At 36.8% G+C, this 17,496-nt stretch overlaps 1 protein-coding gene across 1 annotated transcript in view; it reads right to left on the bottom strand.

Moving 5' to 3' along the window:
- Positions 1–17,496, bottom strand: part of BAIAP2L1 (BAR/IMD domain containing adaptor protein 2 like 1) — a 44,050-nt gene that overhangs the window by 6,509 nt on the left and 20,045 nt on the right. The window contains exons 4-12 of the mRNA XM_074919600.1: positions 6,970–7,031; positions 6,805–6,876; positions 6,345–6,482; positions 4,835–4,987; positions 4,195–4,362; positions 3,282–3,429; positions 1,664–1,871; positions 1,278–1,355; positions 773–938 (exon numbers count right to left, since the gene is read on the bottom strand). Of these exons, the coding sequence (XP_074775701.1) occupies positions 773–938; positions 1,278–1,355; positions 1,664–1,871; positions 3,282–3,429; positions 4,195–4,362; positions 4,835–4,987; positions 6,345–6,482; positions 6,805–6,876; positions 6,970–7,031 (1,193 nt within the window). The remainder of the gene's footprint in view (positions 1–772; positions 939–1,277; positions 1,356–1,663; positions 1,872–3,281; positions 3,430–4,194; positions 4,363–4,834; positions 4,988–6,344; positions 6,483–6,804; positions 6,877–6,969; positions 7,032–17,496) is intronic.

The following is a 17,496-nucleotide window of genomic DNA, read 5'->3' as shown; positions in this document are numbered from 1 at the left end:
TCAATTTTACCAGTGACAACTTTTTTTATATGTGTGTGTATATATCTCAAAGTCTTTCGCCATCAAAATGTGATCTCTGCCTCAAGAGGCTTTTTGAAGAAAGTCTCAGAAACATTTATCACCATTAGATATACATCAGCAAAATATTTAAACATGCAGCAAGAAAGAGAACAGTAATTGCTTAATTTGGTCAGATTAACCTTAATTTTGAATCAGTTTGAATGCTGACTTAATAGCAGAAATACTAGCTTTATATACCATTAGCTATTCATAAAAATGTATTTCTACTCAGCTGTGGTTCTGCTGAATATAGATATTAGTACATACATCCCTCAGCAACATCCACAAAACCAACACTAACTTTCATGGGGTTGTGTAAAGCATTCCTGAATACACAGTTTAAGCTGCTTTAAGTCCCCTGTACCCCTCTACCTCTGAAATCACTTAGGGTGATAGATTTGCACTACTTTCCGTGAGAATTCCTTTTTCATGTTTTACAGATTCCATTCCCAAGAAGTTTGCTATGCAGAGTAAATTTCCTAGTACTCTTAGTTATACTCCTGAACAATTCTTCTCCCTTCCCATTACTACAGATGGATTGAAGTGCCAAAACCATACAGTACTCCTGAAGACAGCGGCATCGAGGGGCTGCTGAAATCAAGTGCAAGTAGCTAAGGTAGAATATTCCAGGGTGTCATTTAAGAGCTCAGCTAAGTAGGTCAAGAAAAGCAAGCAGGGCAGAACATTTGGATTCATGGTATTGATTACTTACCAGACCTGCATGTTCGGGTCTGTCGGTTGGTGTTTTAACAGCAGTACCTTTGGAAGGCTCCATTCTTTTATCTGTAGGCAAAGACCCCAGATAGTCTGGTGGTGGGAGGACAACATCACCTTTTTCCACAAGATTTACAGAACTAATACTTCGGATTGGTGCAGGGCTGCAAGACAGAATGCAACAAGTAACAGTTTCAGTGGTTATAATACATCTCCTCTTGCTTACCTTTAGCCCCAGGAAAGCACTGAACTTGAGCTGAAGGTTAATAAAGGCACACAATCCCTTTGAAGTCTGTGGGATTCAAAGTTGGGGTGAAGCTAGTTCTTGGGTCTTCGTGTAAACCATTAAAACATGTTAATGTAATCAAAGCATCATACCACAGACTGTTAGAAAGTATTTACTGTATATGTTACTGAACAACATCATGAGCAGAAAAACAGCATTTTTAATAAATGTTAGGAGAAGATTTGGGCATTTCTGCAAGCCCCACCCAAAATGTTACCTTGGCGTTAGGACAAAGGCTTTTTCCTCTGCTGGTTCTTCTAGTGGTCTAGTATATGATGATGGGAACCATCCTTTTCTGTAATGGGAAAGTTTTTCATATTGTGTAAAATTGGAAAGATCTTTCAAAAGACAACAGTGGACAAAGCAGTAGACTTGGTGAACTGAGATTTAACTTTTAAAGATGTGATTTCTGATGATACAAAATTCTATATATAAAATCTCCCCAAAATAAGTGCAGTGATTTAACTTACAGAAAGACTCCAAGTCCCCAGTCAATAACAACCAGCAAAAAAGGTGGGAAAACATTTACTAATATTTCCTAAAAAAATCTGATGAGACATTTTTCTTTCATGTTTAGATTGGGTAATATATTGATTATCTTACACTTTAGTGGAGTCATGTTCCCCATAAAGCCAACCATCCTTTTCTTCAGCTACAAGAAGTGTGATGATATCCCCCTGTGCAAAGCTGAGCAGCGTCTTGTTACTTCCAGCAGTATGTGGGAAGATTGTCTTTACTTTTTGCCTTTTCATTATATTTAGTCCTGTGGCAACAGAAGTTGAACGTGATAAACTGGCATCATCGGAATTCTCTGTCAAAAAGAAAAAAGAAAAATTAGCCCCACACCAATACAATTAGATACAATTAGTAGTCTGACAGGAAAAAGTAGATAAAGGAATAGTCAAGTGCAAATCAAATTCTGAAACTTTGTAGTGCTTTGGTCTCCACTTAGACACCTCTCAGTTATCTGCCAATATTCTTCATCACCATGCAGTTCTCAATAGCATGTGCATTTATATACACACACCCCCATCACAATGAAGTTGAACCAACAGACAAAAAGTTATGTAAGTTTTAACTTGCTACTTCTTTCCTCTTTTGGCATGAAAAATGCTAAATGTTCACAGCCGTGAGAGACCTTTGAAAATTTTCCATTCTAAAAAAGCATAACTCTGTACAGAGTCCAAGATTTCGTTGTCAAATGTGCCTAGCACTCAACTTCAGCTGAAGCTATGAGAGTTGCAGATACCTGGCACTTTGCAGACACCAGATGTTTACCAGAAAACACCTTAAAGGAGGTCTTAAAATAATATTTTATTTGACCAGTACAGTATATTGTTAAATGTGTTTTTAAGGAAGAAATGCTGCAATTGCTATTATCACATTGAAGAGTTCCACATTTCTTATGTCGTGATCTAGGCCTAGTTCTTTCCCTTCCTTCCCTACAGCAGAGAAAAAAAAAAAATCAATATATTAGAAATTTAGAAAACAAATCTTAATAGGATTTTACATTTCAGGAGAGAAATAAAAGACTGTGCTCATTTTATCCCATGTGCATTCTTCCCTAGCTGCTACATGACCTTAAAGGAAACCAAAACAAGACTGTAAAACTAGTTTATGGTTATTTGTATGCAGTGAAATAATCACTTGGCTGTATCTTGTTCAAAATTAGGGAATGTATTCTTCTGGTAAGATTTGAATTCATAAGAGCAGTTAGGCTGGGTTAATCAGGACAGCCAGGAAGTGGTTAAAATAGAATCTACCTATCTTGTCCTGCATTCTGCTGCAAACAACTCTTCTTGTAACACATTTCTTCAGTTAGGTAACTTACATAAATACTTTGTAAAGACCATTTTTTTACTCTCTATACATCCTGAAATTCACATCATCATAGTAGTCAAGAAGTCCTAAGATAATTTCAAACACTGTAGTACGTCATAATGGCTTTAAACTGCAACAGGGGAGGTTCAGACTGGACATTACGAAAAAAATTTTCACAGAAAGAGTGGTCAGAGAGTGGAATAGGCTGCCCAGGGAGGGGGTGGAGTCCCCATCCCTGGGTGTGTTTAAGGTCGTTTGGATGAGAGGTTGGGGGATGTGGTGTAGGGAAGAACTTTGTAGAGTCGGGCTGATGGTTGGACTCGATGATCCCAAGGGTCTTTTCCAACCTGAATGATTCTGTGATTTACACTTACATAGTTTGCAACAACATAACACCCACCTGCTGAATTACTCAGTTTTTCAGAAGATGTCTTTGGAACCGTTGCAGGATTATTAAACATATCGACAAGTGGACTAGTGTACGCCCTACCTGTAGGGGCAGGGGGCACCTTCGATGCATTTTCATGATGTGGATAAATATTTCCAATCTAGAGTCACAAAAACAACAGTATCACAATACTGAGGAGACACTTATAACTTATTTGCAACATTAAATTCTAGAAAGCAATTCTTAAATATGCCCAAATGATACATATTTACACCCATCAGAAAGTCCTCATGTTCCTGTGAAACTGCTCATAGAATAGTTTGTAAGAGGCTTCTGTCCCTCAATAAACGTTTGTTATTGGGAATGCTGTGATAGCCTTTTTCCCCCACAAATAGTGCAGTTACACCTAGATAATCTCCAGATTTATTTAGAAGTTTACTGATATCATTTAGAAATTCAATAAGTAATGGTGACACAACATACAAATAGGCAGAATTTAGAATTTAACCTGTACTCTAATATGCTAATAAGAATCATGGAGGGAAGAAGGAAGAAGGAAAGAAAATAGAAAATAACATTTTGTTAAAGTTTATATTGAACTACTGATTCCATAATTACTATTACTTGCAGATAAGAACGTAGGAAGTAAATTGGTTAGAACAAAAGTAGTCCTGATGCTGGGCTCTGTAGAAAAGAGTCCCAGGCACCTGACTGAAAACTGAGCCTTGCGTGGATCTGTGCTTCTGCCTACTGCACTGTGTATTCTTCCAGCAGCAAAGCTTTAGTGTAACGCTGTTGCTTTCATACCCAACCCGTATAGTCCAACCAAGGTACGTTACAGACTCCATCCCAAATGCTTCAGCACAAAAGCAGCTGGTGCAGCCACTCCCATTCAAGAGAGAACCTTTAACCTCAAAGAACATACCATGGTATTTCTCTCTATCATTGGTGAAGGCTGTGGAGTTCCTGATATCGGAGTGGAACCAGGTGTCCTTATTTCATCTATCATCATTCTGACTTTTTCGGGCACTTTGGTGGCATCGCTACAGATTTCCTGCCACCCAGGCAGCTTGGATTTTAGGAAGTCCGCACACTGCATTCAAGTTTAAAAGGTATTTGTCAAAGATACTCTATTCCATAAAATCACACAAATCTAGTGGTTAATTTTCATTATAACAAAATAACAACACTAGCAATATGGAAGTCTCTTCAAGGATTTTTTTTAAGTAATACCTCTCTGAAACACGTAATATGTTGCAGAAAGAGTGTCCTTTTCCAGGGTCAGATAATGGAAATACCGGATCAGTCCATATATTTTTTCTTAATATAAGATTTTTTAAAAAGTCACAGTAACCCTTTATTGCTGCTACAATACATTTAAGGGAATATTGCATTGTAAACATTTTCTGTGAACAGATCACAACACCTGTCTGGCACTGCAGTGTTCTTAAGTGCTATCTTGGCTATTCACAGCAGTCTGATCTCCATACCACAGGAAATACTGAAGATCTCCTACATGATTAGACTTTAGGAGTTTCATTTCTGTTTACACTCACACCACTGACCTGAACGTGATAGAAGTGCATGTGCTGGGTAAAGCTGCAATGCTTGTCAACCAGAAAACAGAATCTTCTTTTTTCTTCAAGGAGAGCTTCTCTGCAGCCTTCTGCAATAAATCTCTGAATATCACTCTGTCGAGAGCTCACGGTTTCCAAATACTAAGGAAAAAAAGAAAAAAAAATAAATATACAGTCTCATAAGTTTTATTTGCCACTACATCCAATTACTGAAGCAAACTCCAAAAGCCTTAGAAAAAGTTTTTGGAAAGGTGGGTGGGATAGGGTGGCTCCACTTCCAAGGTTGCCTCTTTTCATGCACACACCTAACCTCCCTAATCTCATCAGGTAAATGTATATTCTCATTACAGGCAATCAAAAATCTATATAGTGGGTGGCAGAAGTGAAACAAAACAAGGAAGTCTTTTAGACCTAAATAAAATGCTGCAGTAAATAAGAATGACATCAAAGCAACTGTGCTGAGCAGTTTTGAGGCCACAGGTGTTCTAATTAGACTAATTACCTTCATCTGCTCCATAGCAGTTACATTCACCCTCACAAAACTATGATGAATCTCTGCCTCATTTTAGAGAGGGGAAGATGAGTTACTAAAAAGACTAAACTATATTTGTCTGAGGTTATGAGGATTCATGGCTAAATTAAATGCTGTGATTAAATGCTAATCTCTGGATTCTCAGTCCATTACCTTAAAAACCCACCTGTTATGAATGCAGGTTAAAAGACAGGTAGTAAGAAACAGGAGCTAGTAGTATTTATTTTTACTATACCTTGTTATAAACAAAGCTTTCTTTGAAAAGAAAATTCAAATAGAAAAATATGAGGGAAAATATATATAAGCTAGCATAAGGTTAAAGTATTGTGCAAGTAAAGATACCAATGGCAGGTATCTTCTGAGAGATACCTGACAATCAGAATATGACTTCCTAATTTAAGTTTTCATTGCCTTGCCATTTCTTATTTCACCTCAAGATGGCAACGCTGTTTCAAGATCAGTAGCAGAGGTAATAAGTGATTACAGATGTTGGCATTTGCCTACTCTGGGAAATTAATTCATAGCAAATTACTACTGAATTTGCATAGCACAGCTGACCCCCTGTGTAAACCTCTGCATAAAGGTGTCCTTACAGAGGTACTTAAAAAAATAATCAAGCAGTGGTCAAGGGATGAAACCTAGAAACTAAAGCAGAACTCTCTGAATATGTACAGAACAGTCTGCCACTGAATTTCAACTGGAATACATACTCTAGGAGTGCCTTTAATATAAACCAACTTTGAGGAACCAAAAATGCATGTTCTTTGAAATTGTAGAGTTTAACTGTTGCCAAACAACTTGGAGGCATTATGTGTAGTAACTAATAACACTGCGTATACAAAAATTGGGGTAAGGTTCAGAAGTCAAATTTTAAAACAGACTCTCATGTGACCTGTAATAGCTTAACATTTTCTGTTGACCAGTTCTCATACAAAGAAAGAAACAAGTAAGAGACAGTACACTGACCTCCATTTCTTTATGTTCATATTTCATTACATTTCGTGCTCCTTGGCTTTTCCTTCTGATTTTTTTCAGCTCAGCCTGAGACTTCTCTAAAGAATCTAATTTGCTTCTGTGTTCAGTTTGGTACCTCTTTAAAGTTGCCTGCAATCAAAGCATTTAAAACATCTCATAATGCACTCGGCCATGTACGTGGGTAAGTGACTAAAAATCATTACCATAATCTGCAAGATATTGCTAATACACATCAAATTGAGTTTCACCTTTCTCGACTTCAGTTTAAAAATGCTATTAAGTCATGCATTGGTTCCCTCTAACTCAAAACAAGCATGAAAATTTTTGCCGTGTTTATGTATCTAAAGCTCGGTTCTAACATATCCATTAACTAACTGTTAGGGAAAAATTTCTGAAAAGTTCTTTGACTAGAAATAGATAAAATATGACTTTTAGAATTGAATGTACTTACATTCATATATTTTACATCCAGGTCTGTTTTCTTCTCCAGTTCAGATATAATTTCTTTATGAAATTTTTTGAACTTGAAAAGCAAATGAATGGTTATTAAAAATTGGCAAAAGTAATTTATCATTTCAAACGGAAAATACATTAAAAAAGGAATTGTTTAACTTACACTCTCCTCTAGACTGTCATTAAGTTTCTTGTGTGTTCTTGAAATTTCTACCAGAACTTGGCCTGTTGATAAATATACAACCACATTTGTTTCTTTCATAAAGTTCTGAAGTTAGTTAACTAAGAGCGGTAATAAAATAGTTTAACCAATATATTCATTAACTGGAATACATTTAAGAGGGATATGAAATTTCTCACTGTTCCTCATCATAGCAGTTTAAATAACTAACTAGATCTGGCCACAGACAAACCAAGAAGCTCTTAAGTGACAGAAGACTAATTAATCATGCATTATTATGCAAAAGGAACACGGAGTGCCAGACAAAATAAATAGTTTTTTCTCTCCAGAATAGCTCATATTGATTTAGTAAGAGCCTCCTTTCTTGCCAACTCAGAGAACAGTACACAAGAACTAGAGATAGTTGTTACTATCCAAATAGTTGCTATTCATTTTTTAGTCTCAAAATTAAATGTTAATGTTTATTAACTAACTGCACCTTCGGAATTAACAAAGTAACCTTTCACATTCATTCACAGCACACCTGCTAAGACAGATCCAATACATATGCTGATTAATTTTCTGTGCTGTTTTATCAGCAATTACAGCCTGACTGTATGGCATTAACTAACAGCCAAAAAGCAGATTTCTCAGCAGATCCTAAACATGCCTACTATGCTCTGCTGTCTCCCAGCACACAGTTACACAGCTTACTTTTAAAGGCAAGCACTTAAAAACTGAACTGCTTCACTTTGCTTTAGGAGGATATAGAGGAAAAAATACCTCAATCCTTTGGGTGTGGTTCTGTGTGCAAACCAATGTAAACTGTGCCTGCCGCAGTCCTGCCCTGTGCGCAGACAGCCACATCACCCTGCTGTGGATCCAGATGGCCACACCAGCCCCACTCCCTCCTTTGTGCTGGCACCACACGCTGCGTGTGTGCCAGTCTCAGCCAGGAGATTGCAACATAACTGCTGAGAGGAGTCGTTGGAAGTGTCCTGAAGCACCCAGTTTCACTTCACCCAAATCAGACCTGTAGATAGTTACCAGGTCTCAACCAGGAGCTAGTACAAAAAACCAGAAGTGCCTGGGCTGCGATCAGATTCCCAAACTGTGTCACATCTGAAAGTCTCGACTAGAGATGTATTTTACTATCACTTCATTCCCACAGCATGAGCAGCAGGTTCAGTTCTGCAGCTGGTTCACTGGCATGCCCCCTCCAGTAACCCATCTATTCCTCAGTCAACCCTGCCGTTATCCCATCGTGAAGTATTTGCCATACAGGTGCCTGCAGTGTTAAGCCTGCAATAGTGCTGTCCTAATGTACAGGCAGGCCTTACAAAGCTACACACAGTTCTGTAATTCTGATTACTTATCACCAGCAGAGTCCCTGCAAGGGACTGCTCTGGGTGACACCTCCTATTTGTTATCTTAACTGATTCTGTTTCCTTTTTTCAAAGGGAAAAGAGAAAAGGACACATTAACTGTTCAACACGCTGCTTTACAAATCTGTTCTACTATCCATATTCTTTGAGAACACCTCCTGGGTCAGTCAGCCAAGACTTACTATAATGCTTCAGCAACTTCAGGTGCACACAAAAGCTCCCAAAAGGTACAGATAAATAAAAAATTTGTGTAAAATGAATTACAGAACTTATCATGAGATCCTTCTATCTTCTCCCTTCTCAACATCTCCCCAGCCATCAAAACCTGTCTCCCCATAATAATGCTGGTGATCTGGTAACCTTCCTGTATAACGCAGACGCATTCCCATAGTGCCTGGGTATGTATTACCACCTTTCTCCCTTTTTATCTGTCATTCTCAAGTTAGGATATCTCAAAATTTTAGAGTCTCTGAAGTGAGAAGTGTCCTGTGAAGCAGTATGACACAGCAGATCTTTAAATAATGTAAAATGGGGGTCTGTATTATTGTCCAAGGGGAAAGATGAAGCAGTTCAGGAAGAAAAAAACATGTCTGTCTCCTGGCTTTTCAGGGATCCCTTTTCATGCCCCAGACCCACCTCTATGTCTCTTTGCACACCAGGCTAGAGGAGACATGGCAGAAGGAATCAAAACACAGTGAAAACAGTCAACCCCTTGATTAGCAAGAAAAAGGAATTCTCACTCAGGACGGTAGATAGGAAAGAGAGAGGGATGCAGTGTTTATTTGATATAGATACTGTTTTTCTGAGTCCTTCTGTACAGCCTACAGAGTGCTATGCTGGTTTTGTTTATAAAGTTGCTGGGGACTACAGAAATATAAATACTATGAGAAGTGAGAGGTGCTATAGTCATTAGTTGCTCATGTGCAATAGAAAAGTAAATACAATGTAGTTACACAAACACTTGAAGTAACAGACATGAGTAAGCCACTGTTATTTTAAGGCTGTAGAAGTGTACACACTCCATAGCATTTCTGTTCCACCACACTCAGCTGTAAAGATACATATTAGACCATAATGGCCTTTTAAAATAGAAGAGTTTTGTAAACACTTACCTGCAACTTAAAATGGAAAATAGTTAAATCAGGAAAAAAATAGTCAAGAAATACTAATAAAATTACAAAGCTTGGTTTTAACCACACAGACTAGAGAGCTATTTCGGAAGTTATAGAAATTCAGGGTGTGTTGAAACGGCCCTCAAAATAATTGCCCTTATGGATTTTTGTTCTTTCTAAAATGAACTTACTCTCCCTCTTTGTGAAAAGTACATTCTGAGAATCTGCTGCCAAAGCAGCACACTTAACTAATACTTGGCAACGCCAACGCCGCCAACCCCAGCGTTCCAAGTACTGACAGACATCTAACAACGTCGGGTATTGACTCAGCTCTCGCATCGCTCTTTCACACTCCCTTCCTCTGGCCTGCCCTGCCACCACAGTGTAAACGCTCAATAAAACAACCCATTCACCTGGTGTGTCAAGAATGGAAAACCTGACGCTCGGAGGTTGTTATTTTTGTCTCACACAGCACTTGAACTGACTGCAGCCTTCAAATCTTTAGTCTTTGAATGCTTGGTTAGAAACAGGTTTTTTCATCTTTATTACAAAGGATACTGCCAAAACATGTCCTGAAATGAAGAGAACTTTAAAAACTATACTTCCTTCTAGATGGTTTGTGCTGGATTATTTTACAAGTTTATTTTAGAGTGTTCTAGAACACTTAAATAGTATTTTTAGATATCAGTGACTGTATCTCTAACTGCATTTTCTTTTTCTCTCAACCAAAGGCTCCCTGTGCGCAAAAAACCACTTTATGCTGGAATCTCCTTACTGCCACTGGTAACCCACAGACACTGCATGTACTGGCTCACCCATTTAATTTCCTCTTTCATGTTTTGAATCAACATTTTGAAAAGAACTCATAGTAAGCGCACTCTAACCTATTAAGATTTAAATTATAGTTTACATTATAGGTCAGATTCTTCTCTTTGATTAAACAGAGAATGTTTTTACAGTGAACATATACCATGGGTTTTTACTGCCACTTTAAGATAATAGGTTAGCCACTTTTTGATGTGCCTCCCAAATAAGATTTATACAAGGAGACAAGTTTATGTAATTCAGGAAAACCAAAACAACTCCTAGCTTATATGTAACAGTGTTCAAGTAGAATAGAAACTTAATGACTTCATTATATTTTGATTTTATTTACAATGGTGAATTATAGAATAGCTCTAGACAATTGGTTACTCTGAATTAACAACAGCATAACTCAAAGCCAGGCTCTAATGTTCAGTAATTATGTAACTTCTAAAAAAGCAGAGAAAACTACCTAAAGACAAATATGTATTTTTCACCTCAAGTAAAAATAATTTTGCTGTGTATTAAAGCTGCTCATGATCAGGTTTTATATATGAGAGCTTGTAAGACAACAACCACATATTAACCTTTTCATCATTTACTGGAAAACCTCACACCTATCAAACATAGTGACATGAGTAGATTGCATGATAACAGACCACTAGTCCAATTTGTGGCTGACATACTATAAACCTGAACCAGTTTAGGCATCATATTATGCAATAAATTAATAAACCAAAACCACCGGTCTTGATAAGCATAACTATTAAAACACCTGCCTTTCAAAGATACTTTTTTCTGCTTTCCATTCCTCCACACCCTGAACATGAAATCTTTGTGACTAAAAGAGTAGGGGTATATTAAATATTCCCACATTTATTTTAGAAAACAAAAATGTAGTTGTAAATGTTTATAGATACTTGTTGTGTTATTTTCTATTACCTTACAAGTGCAGTACAGGAAAGAGAAGAAACTCTTTCAGATAGGGATTGGGGGGGGAACATATCAAATGTCTTAGATAACTTAAAAATAACACAAATATTTCCCGTGCATGATTTTTGAAACCATGCTTTGTAATACAGCTGTAATTCAAAGTATGACCAGGAAGAGTAACACCAAGTTCCACAGTAAATTTATTTTAGTTTGAAATAGGTTCAACACACAGACAGGAAGATCTTTTAAGCTGAAACTTCAGAAATTTGTGGAATATTTTTAAGCTTAACCAAGGCTGTTTGTTGTCTCTATATTTTCTATTGAGAAAAGAGGACAGACTAGAATTCCATTAATGCTGTTGGTTTGTTACCAAAGACAAAAATAATCACTAACCCAAAATGTCTAAGTTATTTCCCCATACACAGCATCCCACAAGCAAGATGACATCCTTAAAAGACTGTTTTCACAGTAGATGAACAAGAAAAGCAATTTCTAACAGGTATACTCATTGTAATGCCAGAATACAGAACTTGTGCAGCAGTTACATTTCAACCTCACTGTTTGCACTGGGTGATCATACTGGTTATTTATCTTTTTAGTTTATGTTGACCTATGAACAGAAGACTAGAAAAATTAGTTCACGTTAGAAACAAAAATTGAACTCAACAGAGTTCTGTCATAGAAAAATATTAACAGCTACTAACAAAATCGCTTAAACTTGTAAAATACTAAATAGCTACATTAGAAGTATTAATTGCATCACCTTACTTGAAATATACTTCAATTTTGTTTTATTTAGAGGAGGTCACTCTTGAAAAATTTCAAGTCTCTTAAATGAAAGACAGACTTAGATGTCTGGGAGCAAAGTGCTTAATTATATCATTTATCTCCTGTTGTCCTATTTTGCATTCAGGGCAGGTCTAGTAACTTCATGTCTTGGAGATGAAACCATGCAATTATTTACATTAAACAAGAGAATGAAAGGCTGAGTCAAAGCTACACTTGGAGACAATATAGTTCAAGTATATTATTAGATGCCATTTCTGTCAGGATGCTCTTTCTTCCAAGCTACCCTTTGCCCAGAAGAAAGGCACATATAACAAGGGAAAGTTAGAAACAAAGTGCTTTGAAGCCAGTAGCTCCTGAAAGGTAATAAAATAGAAGAAATACAGTATAACAAATAAATGATTGAACAAAACATCTGTTAAGCCTCAAATGCATTAAATGTACCGTTCTGTTATAGGAAGGATTTATTTGTACAACAGATCCTTTAAAGGCCAAAAGTCTTCATGGAATTTAACGTGAAAGAATAAAATCATAAAGAAGGACAAAGTAATGTAAAACTTCCCAAGCTCTAACTGTACTTTATTTCTAATACAATTTGTCTAGAATGCTTTAGAAAACCCACAATCTGTAGAATTAATACCAATATGCACATAAATCAATAGGACTAGGTCAAGTCTGCCTTTCCTTACTGCATGAACGAACATGAAGTAAGAAGCAAGGAGTAAATCTCTCTGTAGTTCATTTTACAAAACGGCATTGATACATGAAATGTCATTTTATGAAGGTGACTGCCAAAGGTGAAGAATAAAAAAAAAGGAATAAAACCTTCAACAGAGAAAAGGGGAAGAGATTTCAGAGTATAATAAAGTATTTTAAGTTCACTATACATGCTAGATGCCCTGAAGCGGCACCTCCAAATACTGAGTTCTGTTTTACTAGAAGAGCAAATAAACTAAAAAAAATAATCTGTAAATAAAACAAAAATCGAAGCAAAGAGAACTTCACATTCTAAATGGCATTCTCAGATCAATTTTTATTTTAAAATATGTGGAGTTCTCACTCAGGCTGTGAAGAACAGATATGTTTTGGCAATATAACAAGCAAGTATGTTAATTAAAACAGATTAAACATGGGTTAAAGGAAGTGAAAAAACCTCCACAGCACAATAGTTGAAATCTGTGTATTCATGTACTAGTCCAGTAAAATAAAATCCAATGGTGATATTATGAACCATACCAAATGAAAGTGAACATTATGATGCTATTGGACATGTAAAAATTAAAGTGCTATACAGTTAAAGATATCTAGATATAAAAATATAGTCCTGTTAATAGCATGTGTTGTCAAAGTTGTTTACGTTAGGCTCCCATACAAAATAAACTGCAGCAATTATTCATTTAACGTACAAAAATAGTCTCATGCTTTCAGCTCCCCTTTATGTAAGCATTTTATATGAAGTTGCTTTCAAAGCATCATTTCTCATCTAAAGTTAGCTCACAATATTTCAAGTAACTATCTGAAACTCATTTAATGCTCAGTAAGAAGTTTCCATTTCTCCATAGCTCAGTTTTACCACTTTTTTCACAAGTTCCATTACTCCTAAATATTTAAAATCTTTTTAGCTATTTTATGGTCTCATTGATATAGAGGAGAAAGAGGTATGCAGGGTCTTACGAATTTTGGAAGACTCTAAGTATCTTGCCTCCATGTCCAGACAAAACCAGTAAGCAACAAATAGGATTGTAGAAGACACTGTTGCTAATTTTGTGAGTTGGGCACCTGTCGTGTTAGGTGGTGATGAACTCACAGTACTTTCTCCTCCTCATAGGGCTTCTCTGCCTGTGTTCCTCACATGGCTCTCCAGTGAAAAAAAAATAAAAATTCTAGTGCATGCACAGAGGCTTTTATATATGTTTGACCACAGTCAAAACTTCATCTGCTTTAAGTTAAAAATCAAGCGGGGGGGGGGGGGGGGGGGGGGGAAAGACTATGGCCTTTTTTTTTCCAGTCAAATAATTTCTTTCCAGCTATATCATACCCGCATACTTTAACAGGACTCCACAGCTGTTTTAATCAGCAGAGACTACTTTCTAGGTACAACATACTTTCTTCTGTTGGAAAAAGAGGACCTTTCATTGTTTTACTTTTACAGCAAGTGCCAAGTTTGTGCTTCCCAAAATATTTGCTTAATTTGGATATGTACAAGTTCGAATGCACATATAACATACATACAAATACGTATCTATATCTCACTGACAGCCTGTTCCCTCTGCACTGGAGCCAAATAACATCAGAGAAAAAAATTAGAAAATAAAGGTGGCTAGTAACAGGCTACCACTGCTATTTTCTCAGTCATCCTCTCTCCTAACAAGCTTCTTGGAGCCAGGCAGGAGCATACAGCTAACTGGATAAATTGCACTGGTGGCAACAGCTCAGCCGTGGCCACCACCTTCTCAAGGACCTCTGTCTTCCAGTCACACGCTTATTATGTTGTGGAAGTGGCTGGAAAAATGCATTCAGGACCAGCTTTATGATGATGGCTGGGATTTTAACCAGAATTAATTTACATCTCTAAAGGGAAAAACAAAAAAACTAACCACCAATTCTCAGCAGCTTAGCTGTGTATTATTTGGAATAAAATTTGTTAGAATGCATACTTGGCAATGCTCTTTAACACTCCCCTGTTAGGTTACAATTGCTCTCAGCATGAGGAATATAATCAAAGAAACCTGCTATTCAAAAATCCTTTTCCCATTTCATAATTAGACAAACAGTGAAGGGATAGATCACAGTTCACTTCTACTGTAGTAGCCTAGCACCTCTTATTTATGATACAGTTTGCTTTTGTAGCTCAGGATCAAAATTCTGTAGTAATCTTTTCCTTGTCCTAAAACTTTGCTGATGGTCATGTGGGGAAAAATAAATAGTGTAAGACTGCATAATGAAGTACTTTCCCAGTACATAAGACAATTAAAATTACTTGAATTAAAATTATGACTTTTCTTTAAAACTTTGGAATATTTAAGTATGGAAAGATACAAAGAACTCCTCAGCTCTTTATACCGTAGAAAGTCTACGACTGTTTACAAAAAAGCCATATTCAGTTAAACCCAAGATCAACTTGCTTTTAAAATATACTTGACTAAAATTAATGCCAAATTCTTTTAGCTTGACACAAGGGATTTTAAAAAGTACTACTAAATTCATACCACGCACTACATGCTGTAGAGTGGGCCATGAACTGTTCATAAAATAGCTATTCCCCCATAAGACTTTACAAGAGACAATACTTAAGAAATTATCAAGACCATTCCAACTTCCAGTTACTCCAAGTTTGTTCTTGGTGTGATGCTCCTGTTTTACAATTTTAAACGGAACAAAAGTATTAGCTTACATTATATTTTAAAGAGGAATGTGACTTGATTACAGTTTTAGCAAAGTTCAGTCTGCTAGTCTAATTCCCCTTTCTCCCAAGTTGCTTTGATCTTAGTCAAAAAAATTCAGAGATTAGAATTTTTTTAAACCTACTATATCACTGAACAGATGTTAATTAACATGAAATACACATCTTATTTCAGATGATTGGTAAGTATAGTAACTAAATTTTAATGTTAAAAAAAGGAAAGGAAAAACATACGCCACATAAATAATGCATGAAAAATGGCAAACTTGTTTCTCCACCTGTTACTCCATTACCAATATATACAAAGACTGCTGCAGGCATTTATTTTTTTTACCCAAACATAAAACCACAATATATTAAGGTATGTATTTCAGAGACTGATCTTTCATAGGGCCTTGAAAGCCTTACATACAATAGCTTTTCATACTTCAGCCGCAGTGGTGTTAAACAAGTGACTTGTAATCCTTACACAAGTCAGGTGCAAAGAAAGTAAGTTACAATACAACCACAAGCCTGAACTTGCCTGTATGAAGCTCTGCTGGTTTTAGGCAGATTAGTTAGGGAAGATTGTACAATAGAGCTAATCTGTTTTTCAGCAGGACTGGACAAACAAATCATGCTAAACAGCAAAAACTGAAATTCTTTACAGGTTTCCAGTACTAGAGGATAAATGTTTATTATAAATGTTACATGAAATTCAATAAAATGCAAGGACTCACAGCAATTTTTATTACAGCATTTTGGAACTGCCACCAAATTTCAGAGTCCTGGCACTGTCCAAAAAAAAAAAATCCACACCTAAATTGAGCTGAAAGTTTTGATAGAAGTCTTCTCAGAAGTCCAAAACAACTGGTTTTGGCCCCCTTGTCTTCGGAATGTTAGTAACACATGACATACTGGGGTTTTTGCTTAGGAATAATTCATCAGGAAGACCTGACTGTACATACAAAATATAGTCAGACCTTAAAGGATTTACAAGCTAGTGACATATATGATGTCACTTTCTTCACAATGTTGTCATTTACTTTCTATTTTCCACCTATTTCTCTCACTGAAAAGAATTAAGCATATGTTCTTTACACAGGCTCTCAGGCTTATTTCTTTGCCAACAGACATACGTGGGGGTGACAGTGAATTAAAACTCTTCATTGCTAAGCGTCAGCTGAGGGAGAACGGCCTCCTGCCTGCTGTACTAACCCCAGCACCTTGTGATTGTACTATGCTGGGCAAGTTGAAAGCTGCTGAAGAACACACACCTGCCATGCACGCAGAATGCCAGTTCTCACACTTCCAAATTACTCTTTTCTAGACAGACATACTAGCCACGATCTACAACATATTGCATGTACACACAGGTGAAGTTTGGAGCATCCTCTCCAGGGCTTCCACTGCAAGATGAAAAATGTCTTCGCTACCTATGAGACTCATGTGAAATTCATCTGTTCCAATATAGTCAGATAATCTTAAAGGATGCCCCTCGTGGTGTTTTCTCAGGCCTTTAAGGCACAGCATGAAGATATCAAGTACACACTCACTGTAGGTGTTCTGAATATCTAATTTTTCCCTTGAAGGTGTGTGACCACATGTGTCATTATGGATGTTCTGTGCTAAACTCCAGAGTCATCGTGCCCAAGGAGGTGTTCTTACAGCAGCAGGTACAGAGGCACAACCCTGGTCTAAGCTACCACGCTACAACCCTAACACCGTAACGATGCAGCATAAGTACTGCCAATGCTACCCGTGAACTGTTAACTGCCCTGAGAAATTCAGGGCTATATACTGTAAGAGTGTTAAACCCTTATAACTGACTAAAATCAGGAGAATCAGCTTCAGTTCACAGGTTGCTGTAAAAAAAATAATACTGAAATTGACTGAATAATATGACCAATTATCTAGAATTTAATCTGAAAAAATAACTGGAAAAATATCAGAGTCCTATAAATGTCTTCTTCCATTGGTGCTACTGCAGTTGTTCCTGAAGAACCTCATATTCACATATTCAAAGAGTCTTTCATATTCTATTCCTCCCTCCAGCCATTTCTAGAAACAGAAATTTGTACCTTATCTGGAAGTTTTCATAACAGAAGTTACAACAACATGATTATAT

This window comes from Athene noctua, chromosome 15, assembly GCF_965140245.1.
Source record: "Athene noctua chromosome 15, bAthNoc1.hap1.1, whole genome shotgun sequence".
NCBI classification, from domain to species: Eukaryota; Metazoa; Chordata; class Aves; order Strigiformes; family Strigidae; genus Athene; species Athene noctua.
This window is presented reverse-complemented; position numbering and strand designations above follow the sequence as displayed.